At 28.7% G+C, this 23,193-nt stretch overlaps 3 protein-coding genes across 4 annotated transcripts; 2 read left to right on the top strand and 1 right to left on the bottom strand.

Annotated features, from left to right (window-relative positions):
• Positions 1 to 356: 356 nt before the first annotated feature.
• LOC110610682 (probable aspartic proteinase GIP2) lies at positions 357 to 1,913 on the bottom strand. The gene has a single exon (XM_021750721.2). The coding sequence runs from the start codon at positions 1,858 to 1,860 to the stop codon at positions 511 to 513; it is 1,350 nt and encodes a 449-aa protein (XP_021606413.1). The 5' UTR covers positions 1,861 to 1,913; the 3' UTR covers positions 357 to 510.
• A 4,513-nt stretch (positions 1,914 to 6,426) lies between these two features.
• On the top strand, positions 6,427 to 7,537 carry LOC110611691 (probable aquaporin NIP7-1). Its single transcript, XM_021752077.2, has 4 exons — positions 6,427 to 6,672; positions 6,747 to 6,938; positions 7,028 to 7,089; positions 7,172 to 7,537. The coding sequence occupies exons 1-4, from the start codon at positions 6,442 to 6,444 to the stop codon at positions 7,392 to 7,394; spliced, it is 708 nt and encodes a 235-aa protein (XP_021607769.2). The 5' UTR covers positions 6,427 to 6,441; the 3' UTR covers positions 7,395 to 7,537.
• Positions 7,538 to 18,720: 11,183 nt separating this feature from the next.
• Positions 18,721 to 22,673, top strand: LOC110612185 (stem-specific protein TSJT1). 2 transcript variants are annotated; one of them, XM_021752890.2, is made up of 5 exons: positions 18,721 to 19,056; positions 21,657 to 21,897; positions 21,996 to 22,116; positions 22,215 to 22,324; positions 22,438 to 22,673. In XM_021752890.2, exons 1-5 carry the CDS (start codon positions 18,854 to 18,856, stop codon positions 22,471 to 22,473), a joined length of 711 nt encoding a protein of 236 aa, XP_021608582.1. In that variant the 5' UTR covers positions 18,721 to 18,853; the 3' UTR covers positions 22,474 to 22,673. The 2 variants fall into 2 exon arrangements, with proteins under 2 accessions (XP_021608582.1, XP_043811087.1); XM_043955152.1 differs by having other exon boundaries at positions 22,407 to 22,673.
• Positions 22,674 to 23,193: the final 520 nt, after the last annotated feature.

Raw genomic sequence — 23,193 nt, 5'->3', positions numbered from 1 at the left:
ATGTCCATATCAACGCATGCACCACCTGCAAAAGTAGACGCATATGGCAAGCGGGCAGGCAGCCACCATTGGACCGTGTAGTTGAAAAAATTGCGAAGTAGCCGTTGCACAAATATCTCACTCTTTAAGGGAATTGAAATTCTATTATAATAAATAAAATTCATTAAGAGCTTTAAAATATATTTAATTAGCTGTTAAAACTTGAAATAATTAAATATTAATTTTATATAATTCTTTTACAGCAAAATAAAAAAGATATTTGCCTTGAAAATTAATACACGTTTGAACTTCAATGCAAGACATAATGTTTGCAACAGTACATCATAATTATGCGAAAATAAACATAATAGAAATAATTATGCAAAATATAGATTTTTTTCTTTTATTTATTGACATATAAAATAATTTATACATCTTAAGAAGTTTCCATATTACAATCCAATTTCATTAACCAGAAAATCCATTATTACACAGCTCAAACCACAATAAATATAATAGAAAGCAAATCATTTAAAATTTGAAGTTGGAGCACTCAACATCTTGTAAGTGAAGTGTGGAAGTAAATGCAAGCCTTGAAGCTGCAAGATCAAACTGAAGAAGGTTGTCTTGCAATTGGTGTGCTCCAATATCTATTGATGTTGATGTCGATATGGTGTCTGGACCTCTATCCACAAACCCTAAACACACCACATCATTGCTTACCTCCACCATTGAATTAGCTCCAAAGATTGCCCAGTTCACATCCAAATTTTCAAACACTAAATTAATGTCAGGAACTCTAATCCCAAGCAATGACATACCCAAGTCTTGTTTAAGATAACAATCTTTAAATGGTTCCACAGCTCCCACCTTTCTCACTGTCCTGTTTCCAGTAGTAACCAACATCTGCTCATCAAACGCCTTAGCAAGTGACTTGTAGATGGAAGTCTCAAGAGTGGTATAAGGTTGCACTGTAGTTATTCTTGAACCACCGACTCCTGTCTTGTGGAATTCAAGCAATGTGGAGTTTATTGGAATTGGCTTTTGGTTTACCAGAATAGATGTGATCTTCACAAAGTACTCTGGCAACTGTGCTCCTTGCAACCTTGGTGATGCTGTGGTTTCGTAATTGACATGAAGTTTGGTGTACCTAAATTCTGATGATACGTCGATGGCCTTGGATGTGTTGTAACGTGGATGGAATAAATAAGGAGAGTCTCCGAAGAACAAAACACCATTGGCTTTAGAATTGGAAGGCAAGCATATAGCAAACTTTCGACGAAAACTTCCACCAAATGCAGATGAAAGCTGCGTGGGCATTGAAACTCTTTCCTTTGCTAGGCCAAGCATACCCTTTGCGCCACTAGCAAGATTTATTAGGTCGAAGGACTCCGCACAAGCGAAGATAAAATTGGGAATTGAAACCTGTGAACCGGCCTTGGAGCCATCTGTGGCTCGGAGAGAGATTGTATCAATGGCAACCTCAGATATCAGATATCCTCCAAAAATACTGTTTTTGGCCAAGACTCTGCAAGTATTGTTGTTGCAACCAGGACTAGCAGGACGGGGGCATAAGCTAACGCAATCAGCTTTAGCCACGGAACAAGAGGCAGAGCCACAATGTCCTGGTCTGTAAGTGGATGACTGATACCCAGTTGAGCAATCTATCCATAAATGCTTGCCTCCAATGTCGACAACTAAGTTAGTTTGAAGGGAAGGGGTTCCCAAGTTGAGACGGGTGAGATATTGGAGGGTGGAGGCATCTTTGTAAATGGGAAGGACTAGTGTTTTGGGTTTTGAGTTAGAGGAAGAACTTTGTGCATTGGAGACAGAGAAGAAAATAAGGAGAGACAAGAGAATAAACTGAAGTGAAGAAGCCATTGAAGGGAAATGCTATGATTCAATTGCATGGCTGGAATGATTATATAGAGAGTTTTGGGTAAGGAGTGAATACTAAGGTGGTACCATATTTGGCAGTGGAGATGTGCTGTAGAGGACTTTGACCGGCTGCCATAGACGACTATTGGGAATGTTGATATAGAATGAAACGGAACTATGGGCCATTGACCGAGTCAAGTGAGGCAGACATTTCTATTCCAAGTGGTTTGAGAGATAGAAAAGTAATCCGTTAAGAGATAGCAAATCGTAAACGCGAGCTGGATTTATTGCTACATCTAGAAGATGACTGAGAAATTTTAAGTCGAAGCTGTGATAAAAATTTAAATGGTAATTTATTAAAATTTAAATATAACATAAAATATAACTTTAAAAAAAGTGACTTAAAAAAATAATTACTGAATAATTTTTTTATAATTATATTTATTTACATGTCATCAGTTTTTTTGTTGGCCTATCGTAAGAAAGTTGATATCATAGAATTTTCCATAGAATCCGTACCTGTACGCCAAGAGTGCAGACATAGCATGAGCCCAACTGGCAAGCAAGTAGCTGATTCATGCCTACTTTTGGATCTTATCGCTTCCTCATAACTATGGTCAAAGACAACTGTTCGATGTTTGACTTCAACTACACGGATATACAGACCGTCTATTCGGTTAAAAATTGAATTAAATTAATAAAAATAAAAATTAATTTTTTATTTAAAATTAAAATTAAATCAAATCAATTTATATATAAAATTAAATTAAATTAAAATAAATTAATTCAGTTTAATTTGATTTATATGATTGATTATCTCAGTCTATTTTTTCTTCAATTTAATATTTATTTATTTTATATAAAAAATATAGAGACTCACATTAATTTATTAGTTTCAAATATCCAAAGATAAAATAAAAGAATTTTCATTAATAAAAATATGAACAAAATAATTTTTAAGCCAAAGTATTCACAACCAAACAAGATAATACATTAAATAAATATCTCAATTACAGAAGAAATTAAAGAATAGGAAAAAAGGATTGTGATGTGAATTTGTTGTCACCGACAGTGTGGAGGAGGAAGGAAGAGGCTGTGACAATCGCTGTGGAGGAGAAAGGAAGCGGTTGTGACAGCCGCTATAGAGGTACAATGCTGCAACAGGGACTGGCGGTGCAGAGATAGGGATTGGTGGAGCAACGCAACGGTTGGCTGATGGACTGATTCTATGGACTGGTGCTACAATGGTGCGGTTAAGATTAAAAGATAAGAAAAAAAAGTAGGAAAAAGGTGATGCTAAGTATTGAACTCTTGATTTAGAAAGCCTTAAATGCTTATTCACCACCACTCTAGACATGAAAATGCAACCGCGGTTATTAGTATTTAATTATTATTAGCTCAGTTCAGTTTTATTTTTTCTAAAATTAAATTGAATTAAAAAAAATAAAGTGAATTTTTTTATTTTTTAATCAAATTAAATTATTAAATTATATTGATTTGATCAATTTTTTTATTTAAATCGAATAAAGTTGATCCATATCAACTATTTTTAGCAAATTTTTATTTGCTAATGCAAATTTGTAAATCCTATACTAAAAAAAGAAAATGACTTTTTCTAATTTTCGTACATGAAATGATTTTAATAAAATAAACACTTTCTAGAAGAGAAAAAAAACTCTATTTATTTTTATTCTTCTTTAAATGAATTTTCTTGTGTTTAATTTTTTTTTTTTTTTTTTTTTTTGCCTATTTTAAACAGAGAAAGCTCACATTTCCTCTTTAAATCTTTTTATTTTTTAAATCCGAGCACAGATATAAATACTTTTTTATAGGCTATTTTTTTTAACATTCAAGTGTGATGGCATTAAAAGGCCCAAAGACCAAAAAGATATAAGTCCATAATGTAAAAAAAATACCTGGACACATACCTAGATCCATATCCAAAATACAGTAACAAATAATCCACCCAGCAGCAAGTTCACGTCCTGAACAACCCAACTCACCCAGTAGCAAGCCCACATCCCACACAACCCAGAATCCTAAGCCAACTAAAACTCTTCATTGTTGATCGAGTGCCACTGCCTCTACTTTAGCCATAGCTAGAGAAGATGAAAAAAATAACCAGACCAGAGTAAAGAAAACTTACATACATGCGTAGAAAAGAAAATAACACATACCCATAAACACATTGAAGCCAAACATCAAATAACTAAGGATAAAAATTAAAATAAAAGTAAACACCAAGCTCAAAACTCCTAAATTTGTCATTGCAAAAGAAAACAACTACCACCAAATAGTCCCAAATAAAGTCTAAATCTCCAAATAGAGTGAGTGATATATGGAGAAAAAAGAAGCGATAAAACTTTCTAGGAGCCCCAAATGAAGCACGAATCTCTAAACAAGATGAGTACCATACTAAGAAAGAAGACAAATATAACTTTCTCGAAGGGTTGAGCGTTCAACATAACGATACGGTTCTAAATTATCAGTTATAATAATTAAATACCTCTCAAAATAGTAAGAAATTCATAACTTTCAAAACTCTAAAACAATTAAAGCAACAAGATTTTAAAAACAAAGGATTAAATTCATCAAACTCACACAAAATAAATATAAGAAATAAAATAATAGTAACAAAATAAAAGGCTGAGAGGAAACTCAGAGGCTGAAATCTCTTCTTAACAGAGAACAAAATTAATCTAATTCACTTTCTGTGCTTTCTCTTTTTTCGCTCTGTATTATTTAATTTTTGCTCATTTGATAATTCAATGAATTTTTATTTTTTTATAGATCACTTCATAAATGAAATAATTACTTATTAGACCGCGCTTATTAAATATACTTTATTGGTATTTATTTTCTTTACAAACTTGTGTTTTATTGTAGCTTTGATTAAGCTTTTAGGTTGAGATTTTGACTTTAGAACCTCGAATTTATTTTAATATATCTTAATTTTTCGATATACTACACCTCAGTCTCATTCTTATTAATGTATTTTTCTTTTTTAAAAAAAAAAATTAATAAAATAAACTTTATTTCGACATAAGAAACGGCATAAAATTAAAATTAATTGTTATTGTAATTTTTATATAAAAAAAATATAGTATACAATATGATTATGAACTGTTAAATAAATATAAATGCATCATATAAAAAATGAAATAGCTACGTATTATTAAATTGCAAATAGGATGCTCCTATTTTATTTGGTTTCTACAAATTTCATAAGATCTTCAAACTAAAAAATCGATAACCAAAATTAGATAAATTTCAAGGACACCATCTAGAAATATTTTAGGTTTATTTAGAGTTCATGATCATTGTTATGGCGTGGAACCTCTCATTGTAAGTAGGCATTTAGATCTACAGTGTCATGTTGGGTTTTACTCAATTAACAAATTGACAAATTAAGTTTGATGGGCCATATCTTTTTGAGTCCATATTACTTAATGGGCTCTTCTTATCAAACTCATCTTCTTCTCCTTTACCCATGAACGTGGGACTCCATGAATTAAAAGGTGATGACCGCTGGGTCTCACCACCCCTGGGTAAGGACGGGCCCAAAAAGACAACGCTGACTCAAAATTCACGAAGTTTTTTTCAGATGACTGGACCAGCACCTTCAGTCTTGATCCAGACACATAGGGCAGGCCGGATAGTTCAGGAGCCTAGGTCTAGTAAGGAGACGTCCAACTCGACAACATGACACGAGAAAGGACAGTAGGCTCAATCATTTCGCAGCTTTGCTTGCACGCGGATCGAGAAAATTAAATGGTCGTCTGACATAAAGAGTGGGCTTGATGCATCCGTAAGTACTGTTCTGAACGATACTTTATGATGAATCTCAGAACATCAGATGGAATTACTTATCTTAGTTATCTATGCTCCATCCTATATCGTTTCATTACTTTCAAATAAAATAAAACGACAACCTCAATCTTGCAAACCAAACCAACTTGATATTTGATAATCTTAAAGGAATGTAATATTACAGGTAAATTGGGGATGGGTTCTTATTCTTCAGACTAGGACGGTTAACAAGCGCAAAAGATACTCTCTGCCGCATTGGAGGAGCGCATGAATTGTGTTGAAAACTAGGCCACCCATATATCACAAAAACATCAATCCTCTAATAAAACCAAACACCTTATGTATCAAATGACTCTGCTTTTCCAAGCAGATTGCACGCAAGCAACAACTTTCTACTTTTCTATTCTACATGTCCTTTGCATTTCTTTCGCTTTGTGTAACACCATTAAAGACGTCGGTCTCTTGTTATCCCTTAATTTTCATTGGAGGTTGGCTCGTGAAAATGAAGCATTTACTGGAAGATCAGCTTCCTCCATCTCCTCGTATTTCTATTAATGCATCATCCAACAGTGGGCTATCTAGAGATTGTCCAGATATGGGCTCAACTGAAATGTCAATAGATGGTCATGGACATGTATTTGCTAATTCCTGTGTCTCTGGCTGTTTCCCTAAGGGAATGGATCTTAATCCTGCACGCATGGTAAGTAAAATGAGACTAGCTAGTGATATTTCATTATTCTGAGCCTGATGATGAGTTTTGTATTGACCAAAAATATGCAGGTCTTAGCAGAAATGATGGGGACCTTTGTGTTAATGTTTTGTGTATGTGGGATCATAGGAAACACACAGATAACTCGAGGCCAAGTGGGTCTTTTGGAATACGCATCCACAGCAGGATTAACAGTCATCATCTTGGTTTTCTCCCTAGGCCCTATCTCTGGTGCTCATGTCAACCCTGCTGTCACAATTGCTTTTGCAGCATTTGGCCATTTTTCATGGTCCAGGGTAAGGTCACCAAACTATAAAACCAAACACAATTCATGAAAATTAACCACATTTACTGGCAACTTATTTTGCAGGTTCCCCTTTATGTATTGGCTCAAATTGTAGGATCAATATTGGCAACGTACGTTGGAAAATGTATCTATGGCATAAAACCAGAACTTATGGCCACCAGACCACTCCGTGACTGCAACTCAGCCTTCTGGGTTGAGTTCATCGCTACTTTCATCATCATGTTCCTTTCTGCTTCATTGACATTCCAAAAATCAGTAAGAACTAAATTCTCTCATGATTAATGAGTTCTTTATATCATTACTTATCGCTGTTTATATAATTTTTACTTACAAAACTATTGCAGATAATGCATTTGTCTGGTTTTGTTGTTGGACTTGCCATTGGACTTGCAGTCCTTATCACAGGGTACGAGTCCTTCTCTTTTCTTAATTTGGATCAATCTATAATAAATCAATCTTTATTATATGATTGGATCTGTCAAGTGCAGGCCTCTTTCAGGAGGGTCATTAAATCCTGCAAGGTCTTTAGGGCCTGCAATTATATCATGGAATTTTAAGGACATATGGGTCTATATTACTGCACCAGTCATCGGGTCTTTAGCCGGAGCTCTCATGTTTCATGCTCTACGTGTTCAACGCCGGCCATGTAATTCCACTGATTCCTCTTCCAATGCGGATCTACTTGGTCACTCCATAGCTTTTAGGAGTTAGCTAAATGACTCTTTTCCTTTTTGGATTGAAAGATTTGCCTTCAAAATCGATGATGACGAACATATGTAACACTGTATCCCTATATATATATAGAGATATGGAATTAGTAAATATTTTAATTTCTAATAATCATCATTTTTGCATCTCTCGTCTAATCATGGGATTAATATGATATATTAGTAAATTCAGTAATTTTAAAAAAATATTCATAATAAATAAAATATAATAATATTTTATATTTTTAATGATATTTAAAAATTATTATTATTTCTTAATAATAAAATAAAATAAAATATTATTTTGATACGAATAGTAAAAACTCAATCGATTACAAAGTATTTTTTTTTAATTAACTCTTTTTAAAATGCAATTTCATGCGATAAAGTATTAAAATGAGAAGATTATACTTTCTTTAAAGAAACAGAAGATTGTAATTTTAAAAAAAAAAAAAAAAAAAGAAATAGAAGATTGCAATAAAACAGTAGAACATTAGTGACTTGGAATGTGATGATGACGCCGCACTATGGAATATGGATCACCTTCAACCCATTGCATATCAAGTAACTGTTGCCACTTTTGATTTTCTTATAAATGAGTTGTATGCCATTATTATGTAATTAAAAATTTTTTATTGAAATAATTTTATAATAGAATTTATAAATTTAAAATAAATTTTAAAATAATAAAAAATATTTCAATTTCGAAACAACTAAATAGTGAGAAACTATTAAATATTAATGTTATATTTAAAAAAAAATGATTTCATATTTTTAATTAAATGATTTGATATTTTTCTCCTTTAAATAAATTTAAGAATTTAATTTTTATAAATGAAATAAAAATTTTATAAAAATACATTGTTTCTTAATAAATTAATTTGGTTTGAATGATTTTAGATATAAAAAATAAATATTTCAATATTGATGGCCATCGAACTTCTGGTATTCAGGCTGAAGTTAAAAGCAGACTGTTTCAATATTGAGTATTCTAGTCGGTGACTAAGATAGGCCGGACTAACTCCATGTATGAGTCCACCAGGAGATAGCCTAATCCGGTGATGTAATGGGGGGTAGAAGAGTAGAACCAGCCACCTCGCAGCTCTGTTAGTATGTGCGTCGAGAGAAATTAAATGGTCATCTGACTGACAGAGAGGAGTATGTTGGTAAGTCCGTATGTATAGACATGAGTGACAGGCCGAGAGAAATTAAATGACCGTCTGACAGAAATGGATATGCTGGTACGTCCGTATGTATAGATATGAGTGACAGGAACCTATAATATTGTAATACAATAGCGGTTATACGTTACTACAAAATTTAAAAAAAAAATGAAACGTTATCATTCTAATATAAAGTTACGCTAACACCGTAAATTAAAATCTAAGTATTGATAATTTCAAATTTATTCAAATATATACATAATCACTGCTTGAAATTATTTTTCGTATTTTATATTTAAAAATTTAAAACTGAAATTTAATTTAATTTTAAATTATATCACATACATTTACATTTTTATTCATAAAAAAAAACAATTTTTTTCTTAATTATAAATGATGGAGTTTAAAATACGTTACATTTAATAATTTATAAGTAAATGTAATATCACTTTCAATCATTAATCATGATATTAAATAATTGATCATAAAATAAGGATGCAAGGTTATTATTGTGTGCTTAATCAGTCCACCTGGTGCGCTGGTGGCGGCAGAAATTAGAAAGATATAGCAGAAAGACAAGCATTTATCTCCAAAGGCGTATAGACAAATTAAACTCTTTTTACATTTAATTACTTATAAAAGCTTCCTAATTTTAATTTGTCCATGACCTTTTCTTTCACTGTCTCTTGCTTTTATTTAATAATGAAGAAAGCAGTAGCTTCTCTCTTTAACGTTTTTTTTTAATGTACAGTGGAAAAGCTGACCCTTTCACTCAATGTTGTGTAAAACTATACCCACCAATTACATACATAATAGGTAGAAATTGGAGGATATTCTGTATTTTTTTATCAATAAACGCCCAATAGCTCACAAACAAAACAAAACAATTGGCCCAATGAGTTTGTAAAATTGGTATCTAAATCACCAATGTTGTTTTCAATTTGGCAAGCCACCTATTGCCCCAAGGTCAACGGAGAGCAAAAAATTAAATAAATACGGCAGTGGCTGTCACTTTGCCTTAACAAAGCTGGTATTGGCTTTAGTCTTAATCCTTGGTATTAGTTTTCGTTCTCTTGTCAGCTACTATTCCTGCTTTTTTATTTTTTTATTGGTCTTTTTCCTTATTTAAATTTATGACGCATTTAATTTTTTACCTTCAAAATTTTAACAATCATTAGAGTCTCACGGATGAAAAAAATTATGTATTAAAACAGTGCAATCTAATTAAAAGAGGACACATAATAATATTAGATTTTACAAAATAAAAATAAATTAATAGTATATAGTAACATGTAAAATGTATTTCTCTTAAAATCTGTGTCATTACTTTATTAAAAATCGAACCAATAAAAAATAAGTGTACTTCAAAACAATAAGAACATTCAGTTTTCTTGTATTTATAGTATAAAAAATACCCTGAACAAAATCGACCTCTATAATGCCTGAAGAGAGATATTAAGATACTTATTCACTTGAATAATTGTGTAAAATTTTAAATGTGCATATGATGAAGGCTATGATGACATAATATGCGTCAGTAATAACCTAAACAGACTCAATATTAAATAAATCAGTTATTTATCATTAATAAATTATTTATAAAATTTATTAAAAGTGCAATCATTTTTTTAAGAGAACATATCACAGACATATTTTATATAAATTAGAATATAAATATTTTTTATTTTTAAAAATAAAATTCTATTTTTTCTTCTACGATCTCTTAACTCCTGAAACTCTAATTTTAATATCTTTAAAGGTCCTCCATTATTATCATCATTTATTAAGTCATTTTCATTTATCTCCATAAAACTCTTAACTAGATTCCCCTGTGGTTATTTCGTTGACTCCAAATTTGAGTATATCCCATAAACTATAATAAAAGCAGCGAATTATTTAAAAATAATAATAATAATTAAACTTTCTTATTTGTTGCTTAACTATTAATTTAGCAGTAAATATTTAATGTTAACATGAAATCACCTATGTGTTGTGTAATTGTGGTGGTGATAAGTATAATGATTGAATTTAAAATCATGTAGAAAACTGGACAGCTTATCTGACTTATAATCATATTATGACCGTCCAAACTTTGGCATCCGGATCGAAATCTAATTTTGAGGAAAAAGATAAATTCAAAGCCCAATAAAATTTATTAGGCAGGCCAACCCGTCGACCTCATATCCAAATCACGCCTAAGGCAGACTAGACTGCCTGAAAGCTTGGACTTGTTAAAAGAGAGCCAATCTTGTATAATGTGACAGGGAATAAGGGAGCAGGTTTAACTATGCCGATGCCTTACCACTACGTGTTACGGGCCTGCATTTTGACACTCGTTTGAGATTATGCGGCACTTGACTTGAACACTTTCAAGCCAAGTCAACCTTAAAATCACTTGCTACCCTGTGAACGTGAATATTCTGATTAGTCAAGATTATATAAGTGAACAACGAAATCAATAGACAGTATTTAATCAGAAGTCTTACAGTAGGCATAAGAAATGAGAACTGTATATGAGAATTCATGATCAGACTACTTATTTTATTCCAAGGACAAAATAGTAATTATACATTACCATCGATATCATCGTTACAATAATTCTCACCTCTCTTGTAGATATGGGATGGTCTACAAAGAGTGAAGATACAGTTCAAAATCTCCGTAGACCTACAGTAGCCAACTAAATCCAGCCCCTGGTGACCAATTAGTCACTCCCTCTAAAGAACCTTAGGAACAACTTGGCTTGTGGCAGGAGGAGATATCAATATGTCTCAAATGACACACCCCTAAATAAATAATTTAAAGGAAATTATAGAAATCTGATACGGCTCTTAGTTTACTTTTATTTTACACTAATTTATCCCAATGTTATTTTTCAAAAACTCTACTGTTGAAAAATTACAATTTTGGTCCCTGAGATTCTAGGACCCTAACACCACGCGCCGAAAGGGAATTAAATGCTCGCCTCACGAGAATGGACAGACATATATATCCGTACGTACAGTTCTGTGTGATAGAGACAGATAGGTTATGCGTCATTTGAGAAATATGGGAAAAAAGAATAAAAGAGATACCAAACTTACACACAAAAACTCTATTTTATAGATCTCATAACATCGCATATGAACCCCATATATAATAATTATGTTACTTGGAACTATTTTTTTAATGGCAGATGTTAAAAGAATTGCATGATTAAGTTGGACATTATAATTCATGACCAACAATTATTGCAATGTTACAATAAAAATAATTTGCCTCCATTTTATACAAATAAATTTTTATATTATCACCTTGATTAAAAAATATAATTAAAAGTAATAAATTTAACTTTTTCTTTTCTAATACATCCTTCATTTCTATATTAAAAATTAATATTATTAAATTGTTCTCAAAAGTAATAACTTTTATTTTTTTCAATATATATAAAGTAATGATATATTAGTGAAACAATAAAACAAAATTATCTTGTAAAAAAGTTGCTTATAATTTGAAATAAATAAATAAATAAGTTAATTTTTATCTTTTAATCATATTCAAATGATCAACATATTTTATAGAAATGTTTCAAATGAAGAATGACAATTTCTAACGGCTTTAAATAAAGCAAAACAATAATTAATATTAATACTTTAATTTTTTGATAAAAAACAATATACTTGAAGCATTAATTTGATGTTTAATACTTAAAAAATATTATTGAAAGGGGCATTCACAAAAACCTAAAACTTTTAATTTAAAAAAATAAATAAATAACAACAAATGGCTGGTTTAAATTAGTGAAAAATAAGAAAATAAGAGTAAAAGATAAAAATATTTTTCACATTCACTTGTCTAAAATAAAATTAAAAAACAAAGGCAAAAGAGGATAAGAAAATAAATTAGTAAAATATTATGTGAGACCCATGAAAAATATTCTCTTTAAATTCAAATGGAAGTGAATAATAATTTAATGAAATCAATTTTTTTATTCTTAAATAATTTACTTTAATAATAAATAGTAAGAAAAAAAAAGAATATTTTACTATTAAAAAGCTACTTTCTTTTTTCTTACTTTTCTAAAAGCTACTTTTTTTTTATTTTCTTTCCCAACATTAAAAAAAAATAAAGAATTTCTTTTTTACATTGAATTTTATTTTCTCTCCTTATTTTTCATTCTTTATTTTCTTTCCCCACAAAAATATTTACAATAAACAAAACTCCAAGTTGGAACATAAGACTCAAACCATGGGCTCGAGCAAAAGAAAACCATGGGCGAATTCACCTGAGAATTTAGTTCGTCAATTTTCGACAACAAATAATTACACGTCATCTATTCCTAAAAAAATAAAACCTTTTATTAATTTTCCAATTTTCATACATGTAATCAGTAATAAGTAATAACGACACGTCATTTATTCCTCTATTAGTTTAATTAATTTCCTTTTCTCTGATTTACTCGCCTTTACGCTTCCTTCTTTTGAAGTGTGATGAAGTCATTTGAACATCTCTCTCCTCCAGCCACCTTTATTTATTATTTTCTCTCATATACTCTATTCATTTCGTAATAAATTTACTTTTTATTTATTTTAAATTTAAGTTTTTTAAAATAATAATTTATTTAATAGTTTGATAATATATATATATATTAAAAATAAAATGTATTAATACATAAATAATTGATGGTGGTGAAAATATTAAAAAAGGAATTTAGAAATTAATTTAATAACAATTAAGTATGAATATGAATTTAAATATTAAAACTACTAATTAAATTTGAGTTTAAACATAAATTTCGTGGATAACAATCCGTTGCCACTTGCCAGCCATAGCCACAAAACTTGAAAATTTGTAAGAACAACATCATGAGTTCAATTCATTGTCCAACTCCACCACCAACTATGATGGGTCCCATCTCATTTACTTTTCTTTCTATCGTCTTATCACTGACCCCTTAGATCTTGACCCTTCAATGATGGGCCCGACATCTTTATCTACGTCTTACAATACAACCACCACATACTATCCATTTTATTTTTATCCTGTACAGGTGGAATTCACGTATGTATAAAGTCTATAATATGAAATTTAAATATATAATATAATCGATTTAAATAAAAATGATCTATTAATCGCAAAATAAAATAAAATAAAATAAAATTTATATCAAACATAAATATAAGAGTTTATTTTCTCAGCATAATCAAAGTAGCATACGGTTAAGATGGCGTCTTACAATAAATTATTATTTTACCCATTATATAATTTTCACAATTAATTAAATATTTAAAAGTCCAGGTTTATATTTTTTTTAACAGAGATTCAAACATGGCGTTCATTCCTAAAGTGAGTAGCCGCACTCTAAGGTAGGTTGCATGTACTTGACCATTTTATAACTAAAATAATAATAGCAATAAATTTAAATTTACTATATAAATTCAATAGTAGGATGAAATTAACTTAATACTTATATTTAAAAAATAGTCGATTTAATTTTAAAAACTCAATTAATAAGTTCTGTTCTGTTAAATTTTAGCATTATTGTCGTTAAAAAGTGTTTAATTTAACTGTTTTATATAGTTGATAATTATATATATTAAATAATTATTTAATAAACTCTTAAAATTATGAGGTATATCCACTGTATCTCAAATAAATTTTATAATTAGAATTATTTTTTATATATCAGCTGATTTCTACTTTAATTTATTTTTTATTTAGATTATATTATTTATTTTAAATTTATTAATGATAATTTTTTAAATTAAAAATTTAAATCAGTAATTTATTTAAAATTATAATAAATGATAAATAAATTAAAATACTGTAAATAATAATTAAATTAATTATAATATTCATTGTTACATGAGGAAACTTGCAGATACATATTAAAAATAATTATATTTTAAAAAATATATATTTTAATTATTATATATATTATATAATAAAATAATATTTTATATTATTTTATTAATTAAAAAATTAATATATATCTCTATTAGTTATTTTATATATTAAACACTTAAAGAATAATTATTATAGTACATTTTTAATATATTTTAATTAATTAAATGTTTTTATAGTTTTAAAATTATATTAAAATATTTTTATATTTTTATTCTATAACTAAAAATAACATCGGCTAATTTTTTTGTTAATTTATTAATTAAAATTAAAAATAAGTTTTATATTATGTTGTTCTACTTTATTCTAATTAATTAAAATGTTTTTTAATTTTAAAATTATATTAAAATATTGTTATATTTTTAATTTATTAACTAAAATATATATTTTTTAATTTTTATTTATTTTTATTATTATTATATTAATTAAAATTTTTTTAAAAAAAATTATATGTTTGAATTGATCCCTATTAAATAATTCATCCACTACTCATCAGTCTCAGTCTCGTACATCATGTCATAATCATCTTTAATACTTTATTATTAATTATAAATTTTTATTTTTAAAAGAAATACGAAAAAATATAAACACATATCAAACGGAGCGAGTAATCATCATATGCAATACTTTATTATTAATTATAAATTTTTATTTTAAAAAAAATACGAGAAAATATAAACACATATCAAACGAAATGAATAGTGAATTTTATTTAATAATTCCTACTTTGATATAATATCTTTTTAATAATAAAATAATTTTTTTAATTTAAACTTATTATTTTAATTAACATGAAAATGTTTAAAAAATATATACAGATAGTAAATTGTTTAGAAAATATATACAGATAGTAAATAATTTTAAAAATTATAAAAATGAAATTCTATTAATAAAAATAATATAAAAATAATATTTTATTATTAAAAAATATTATTATTTTATGACTGAATTTATTTTGTTATATGGATTTAATTGGCAAAAAAATAAATTGGACTTATACAAATAAAAATATAAAGATTTAATAGAATTTATTTTCATTTATTTTCATTTTTATTAATAAACTAAAGACAAAATGGATAAAAACTAATAAATATCATTTTTAGTTAACACAATAAAAATATAAAAGTATTTTAATATAATTATAAAATTATATGAGCATTTTAATTATTTAGAATAAATTTAACAGTAAAAATAAATAGAAAACGAAATAAAAATATATAGTTATTTTAATTTAATTTTAAAATTATAAAATATTTTAATTAATTATATTAAATTATAAAGGCACACAATAATTATCCCATATATCCTATATATATATATATATATAATATAATCAGTAATTAAATATCAATTACAATTAATTATTCAGTTTATAATATAATATAGTATAATTTAATTAGTAAATATTTGAAGCTAAGATGGTTATTCTTTAAAAAGAAAAAAAAAAACAATTAAAATTTACAATCTCATCACATTCTAGAAGATATTAAAATTCTCTTCAGTATATGTCACCACTCCAAAATATTATTGCATTGCAAGGGTACTTTTTTAAAACAAATACAAGTTTTTTCTTTATGGAATCTAAGATTCTTAAAATCAAAATCAAGTATGCATCATCAGATTTTTCTTTTTAGAAAAAGAAAAAGGCAAATTGAGTTATTCCTTTGGGTTTGGAGTGAGTAGGAAGAGCACTCATGTAAATATTGATGATGACATTTTAGTAAAATTTATATTTTAGAATCAAGTTGCTATCCATCGGTAGGGATATAGGAAACTCAAACTGGGCTCTACACCCATGGTTTTAGGTTGTTAACAACTTGGACTCCTTTTTTCTTTATTATAAATAATAATAATAATAATAAATTAGTAACTATTTTCTCTTTGTTCCTTTAATAATTTTAAATTTTACATATATCATATGTAACCATTAAAAAATTAGTTTTCCATATACTCCAGTTTCTTTTCATTAATATTACATTCTCTCATTGCCGAATTTCTTTTTTGGCTGCTCTATTTATTCAAGAGTCTTCCTATATGGCTTCATCTATACTTGCATGTCTATTTTTGATTGAGATTTATGCGCTAAAATTGTCAAGTTTGTTGATTGTTATCCATCAGTTTTCTATCAATTATCGACGTTAATCTGTCAATGGTTTAGATAGTGTATCAGTTAAAATTTCGATAAACGTGTTATAAACAATTTGACATGTAGTTCAAATCTAGTTTTGACTTATAATTTTTGAATTTCTGAGTTTGTATTTTTGTGAGTTGTGGTAGTTTAATGTGTTGACTTTTGATTCTTTAAATCTCTTTTTGTGTCTTGCCTATTTAGATTTTATTAAATGCAATATACCGCATTATTATAAAAAAGTGAAAGAATTAACTAATAATATAGGATAATCTTTCTGATATAATCGAAAATAAACTAAAAATGATGGGTCAATCTGCAGGAGAAAGAAAAATGTAATGTGGTTGGTGTCTATATGCATCCACTTCGACAAGTCGGTAGTGTATTACAAATGGCTTGAGTTTAATAATGAGTATACAATATATTTAGTTAATGAACCTCCAAAAATCTAATTAGTATCAATTAGTGGATAAAAGATCTAGGCGTAATAAGAATTTATTAGATTATATCATTTAACTATAACTTTTTATTATGAAGAATTTAATAAGTTTAAAAAAGGTGAGTATTAAAAAATGTGAGTATTATGTCGTTTCAAATATCGACCATCGGGTCTTCTTTCCTATGAAAAACTTTTGTAATCGAGTGTTATGATTTATTAAAATTTTACCACATATGATAACAATTTATGATATATTTTGAACGAATATTTTGTCATATTATTTTTATGTGATAAAAAATATAAAATAATTATTAGTTAGCATTTAGTTGTATATATGTTCCATGCGATATAAAAATATAAAATGACTATTCGTTAGAATTTAGTTGTATGTATATTGATTTTAAGTTTTTTAATAAAATTCTTATTTCAAAAAAATATATAAGTAAATACTTATAAATAGATAAAAATTAATATGATAATTTCAATAAACTATTTAAATATAATATTTTATATTGGCATGCAAATTCGTTGTAATTAATTAAATATTTTTGAATAGAATATTAAAATTTCAAAGTAGCCAAATTTATATTAAGCAAAATAATTTGAGTTGTTTTCAAATTAATGAGGAATGAGGCAGGTTGAGAAAAGAAGTAGACCGGCTTTCTCCATGGCTTTATTTTTTTTTTTGGTGCTCTTGCTTAAAATTTCTTCTTATTTTAATTTTTTATTTGTTGCTGCTGCTATTGTTGATGGTATATATTAATTGTCGATGAAGCTGTAATGAGTTTGGTAATCATTCAATGCTGGAGGTCGAGTCAACTTTATAAAACTGTTTCATGATTAGTTAAAATTAAAAATATCACAGGTTAATCTCTTTTTTTATAAACGAATGTCATAAATTAATCTCTTGTTTCAATAAATGATAGCGATAAATGGTATTCTCCACACAACGATTGTTCTGTAATTTTGCTATTTATCATTAAGTTTTAGAGTTAGTTATTTTATTTTTCTTAGATATAAGAATTAAATGATATTTTGCTCAATTTTTTAAAATTGTATAAGATTTGCCCGTGCTCTCGATTTTGAGTTTGTGGCGATGTTGGCATGTCGTGCCGCTTGTGATTTGTTGTAATGGAGGCATGTCGGTGCAGCTACCGATACTCCTCTCTCCTAAAATCATCTGTTTGGTGCTGTGCAGGAATTGGATTTTATTAATTAAATATACTAATAAAATTAAAAATAAATTTTATAATTAAAATAATAAAACTAAAATAACAATATTAAATTAAAATTGTTGAACGTTTTTGTAATCAATGTATTCTTTAAACATCATCATGAAAGTTTGAATCCAATCCTACGGTGTCACTGCAATGACAATAAGATCAGGTAATCGCAAAAAACTGGATAATTCCACACTGGAATATTATCTCCTACGTAACCGTAGAAATATGAAGAGCTTCACAGTTGGCACAAAGTACACGTAATATATAGACAAAAAGCCTGTTGTGGACCCCATAGCGTCATCTCCCCACGTCTCCGTCTCCAACGCTCGAGAATCATCGCCCGCCAATGGACCCCGCACCCCACATGCCTCCATTTCACCATAAAGATCAACATCCTGTTACATACTTTAAATAAATAAATAAAATACCAAAATATCAGCAAAATGACGATATTACCCGCGCCGTTTGTTCTATATAAGGAAACACCCCCTCCTTCGTTCCAGGTCCTATGGTCCAGCTTTGAAAACTTTTATAGCTAAAGCCAGAGCAAGATTGTATCATTTCGCTTCTCCTTCTTTTTCATTTAATTATAATTTTTCTTTTCTCCTAGATCCGAAAGGATTAGAGATGTTGGGTGTGTTTAGCAGCGCCATCGTTTCTCCGCCAGAAGAGCTAGTGGCAGCGGGATGCCGGACGCCATCTCCGAAGATAACTTCGGATGCGCTGATGAAGCGCTTTGTCGACACTAACCCCTCCGTTGTATCCTTACAGATCGGAGACAACGCGCAGTTGGCCTACACCCACCATAGCGAGTCCTTGCTGCAGCCCAGGTAAATTATACACCTACAATGGACTCGTTTTCACTTCTCACGCGCTCTAATCTAAGCGACTTCTGGACTATTAAGTTAATGACCAAAAAAACTAGTCAATTACTAGTGATTTCCTGGTAAATACATCGATTATTCTGACCTGTTTAAGTGCAAATGATTTTTTTAATCTAAAGATCTCAGGCACAACTAAAGCTTATTTGTGCCAGAAAAGTTAATTTTCCAGTTCAGCTATGGGCATGAACAATTGTAATAAGCATGTTCTGGCGGTTTCTGATCATTGCTGATTAACCATTGAATATGATTATATGTATATGAAATTTATCATAATTAATAATTATAATATAAACTTCTCATAAGATACAGCATCAGTGGACTTGTGCCATAAACGTGGCAAATATTTAGGAAGTTCTGCTTGATCAATCAAGAGTCAAATATGTGTATTCAGTGCCACGTGGATAGTCAGATCATATTTGAGGGAACTTTGTCGCTTCTGAACCTTATGATTGCAATAACCGTAGTTTCAGTCTGTACACTATTACCATATACAAAAAAAGAATCTGTACACGGTACACAATTACACCATTAACACCAAGAAAAAAATGTATTTTTAGATGGCTAGAGTGCTTACTCCATTCGGTTACAAACATTTCACTCACTTTTGAGGTTTGGAGTTCCCTCGATAATGTTCCGTCTTTAATTGTCGTCATGTGAATTTCAAATTTCATTGATATGGTTAAAAGGAAAAAAAGAAATATTTTAATTGATAAATTATTACAGTTTTATATAGAATGATTAAATATTAAATATTGATTATAGTTTAATTCATATGAGATTTATTATAATTATAATTAAAAATAAAATTGCTGTATAAATAATGATTATATAATAATTTATTTTAAAAACCATTTAATTCAATTTAGAAAAATTAAAATATTAACTTAGTCTTCATAAAGGGAATATTTTATTTGTTTTGAATTATAAATTATTTTTTGAAATAATAAATATTTATTAGTTTTTAATAGAGCATGACTGAATTTTAATAATGCTAGGAGTCTATTAAAAAAATGTATAAATTATATTTTTAATTACATGAAAATAGTAATAAGTCCTTTGAAATGAAAAAAAAATTATGTACTTATATATTTATTAATTATCAAGTCATTCAATGCATTCTATAAATATATTTATTATTAAAATTATCAAAAAATATGTGGTTAGTGTGTTTTCATGTTTATTTTTATTTTATTTATATATGGTAAAGATTAAACTATTTAACAATTAATCTAATAATAGTTATTGTTATAGTAATATTATATTAAAAAAAACCAAAGGTAATGTGTTAAAATATTTAATTAAATTATTTTATAAGAAATAATTTTCATAATTTATTTTTTTATAAACTTAAAAATATTATAAATAATTAAGTCAAATTATTTTTAGATTTACATATTAATTTCAGTTGTAAGATTACAAATTAATTCCAACAAATCTCCTTAAATAATTTACCGTTGGCACTGTAATATTCCGTAATTAATATTGAAAGCATTTTTTTTGGTAAAAATATAAATATTTAATATTTATGTGTGAAGGAGAGTTATATAAATACGAATTTTTATAGAGTTTAATAGTTTTCTTTTAGAGTTTAATAGTTTTTTCTTTTGAAATGAGAGACTAATTTAAAATCTTTTAGATTTATTCAGGTATACTTTATCATTAGACTAAACCTTTTAAATATGTAAAGTTTAATAGTTAAATTTTAAAATTTAAGAATAACATAATTATATTGATATAATATTTAAATATTAAATATTAATTATAAAAGATAAAAAATCAAAAGCTGCATTTATTATTAAATATTTTATATTGAAGTTCGTTTTTAGATTACTGATGATATATTTTGCCCAATCAAAAAGTTGCTGGTCATATAGTTTTAGATAGATAATTCAATTTTTTTTTTTTATTTTAAAAGTTAAATATTAATTATGAAAAGATTATAGTGTTAAATAATTTCTGAAGTAAAGGTTAAATATCAAAAGATATATTTATTATTAAATAATTATTTTATATTATCATATACATAGTTATATTTATTATACTTTACGATACCAACATTCAATTATTTAACTTCCTGTCATTATGCCAGACCCCACAATCTTGAGTTTTCAATTAGGTATTGGATGAAGTGTCTTGTAAGTATAATGTGTATTGTTGAATAGCAGGTAGGACTTTTCGAATTTCAAAGAAAGTAGGTTTAGGAAAAAAGAAAAGAACCCTGTTGATTGTAGTTAGTGGTTTTCGCTATCATCCTTTTATGAATCTTCTGTGGAGGCCTTCCTGGGTGGGTAAGGCAACAGGTTATAGGATAAGGATAAGGCAAGCAGCCGAGTTGGTCCCCACCCTTAGTGGAGATTTTGGACCGGTTTGGAAATTTTGGATTACTCGGTCTTTTCGGTTGACAAGTTGTCTAATTATGAAAATCTATATGCTAATTTGATGTGAATAATGAATTTTGTGGGAGTAAAAGATCGTTACTATTATTTTGCTCTGTATTCATCTAGAATTACCAGACAGCTAATTCATAACTTATTGGATTATGGCAGATCATTCGCAGTTAAGGATGATATCTTCTGCTTGTTTGAAGGAGCGTTGGACAACTTGGGAAGTCTAAGGCAACAATATGGTCTTGCCAAGTCTGCAAATGAAGTGATTTTGGTAATTGAGGCTTACAAGGCTCTTCGTGACAGGGCACCCTATCCTCCCAACCATGTTGTTGGTCATCTTAGTGGGAGGTTTGCTTTCATCGTCTTTGACAACGCTACTTCCACCTTGTTTGTGGCTTCTGTAAGTATTCACGTACCAATTAACGCCTTGATGAAGCTCCTAGTTTGTTTGGTCTTCATTCTCTCAACTACAATTGGGGTTGGTGTGGAATGTGACAGGATCAATTTGGGAAGGTTCCTCTGTACTGGGGAATCACTGCTGATGGATACGTGGCCTTTGCCGACAATATTGAGTTGCTTAAGGGTGCTTGTGGCAAGTCCCTTGCTTCTTTCCCACAAGGTCACTACGAGAAAGCATGAAACCAGAGCTTGATTTTTAGAAGGGGGTTAAAAGAAAAAAAGGCTTCTTTCTATTGACAAAGCTATTGGATTTTGCAGGATGCTTCTACTCGACAGCAGTGGGAGAACTGAGAAGCTTTGAGAATCCTAAAAACAAGATCACTGCAGTTCCTGCTGAGGAGGAAGAGATATGGGGTGCTACTTTCAAGGTAAAAGAAGATTGGTAATTTGCTATTAATTAGCAGTTCTAAACAGCTATTCTTCATTATTTATTCTGCATTCGATTTGTAGCAATTGTGAGTTTTGGGGGGATGAATTTCAGGTGGAAGGACCAGCAGTTCTTGCAGCCAGAGAGTAGAAGATTCCAGTAAGAAAAGAGAGTTTGTGATGAAGGTGTACAATGTGAATTGCTGAGTAGGAATGTACAACAAATGCAATGTAGTATGGTTGTGAAAAGTAGTTGCGACTTGTTTTGTAGGTTGCTAGCTTTGTCCTAAGCTCTTCTGTTTCTTCTATGTACAGCTATGTTTTCTAACGAAATAAATTTAAGTTTGTTAAGCTTCTTGTCTACTGCTGCTCCTCCTTCTATGATATTGAAATGTAGTGTGAAAATAATCTTCACCTTTTCACCATTACAACAAAAATCTTCATCTTATTTGTAGGAAATCCTTTGTTTGGAAATAAATTTTTTAAAGTAATAGGAGGTTTTTCGATATATTATTTAGTAGAAGAAAAGGTTTTTTTTTTAAGCAAGATTTTTAAAGGTCTTAAAAATATGGAATAGCCTCTATTTCCGACTCATCTTATAAATAAATTAAGAAATATTCTCTTTAAACCTCTAAATGTTTTTAAAATTTTTTAATTTATCAAAAATAAAAATTTTAAAATCATTAAAAAATCTTATTTTATAAAACTATCACTTTAAACAATTTTACTTTGCTCCATTTCCTCCAAACTGATGGCTTGAATTCTGAAAACACCCAAGTGCAGTTTCTCATCAGTGGAATAATTAGCGATCTAGAAAATTATAAATCTAATCATAATTATAGAAGAATCTGGAATCTCCACCAAGTTTGGT

This window comes from Manihot esculenta, chromosome 3 (genome assembly GCF_001659605.2).
Source record: "Manihot esculenta cultivar AM560-2 chromosome 3, M.esculenta_v8, whole genome shotgun sequence".
Classification (NCBI taxonomy): Eukaryota; Viridiplantae; Streptophyta; class Magnoliopsida; order Malpighiales; family Euphorbiaceae; genus Manihot; species Manihot esculenta.
The sequence above is the reverse complement of the archived record's forward strand: the minus strand, read 5'-3'. Positions and strand labels throughout refer to the sequence as shown.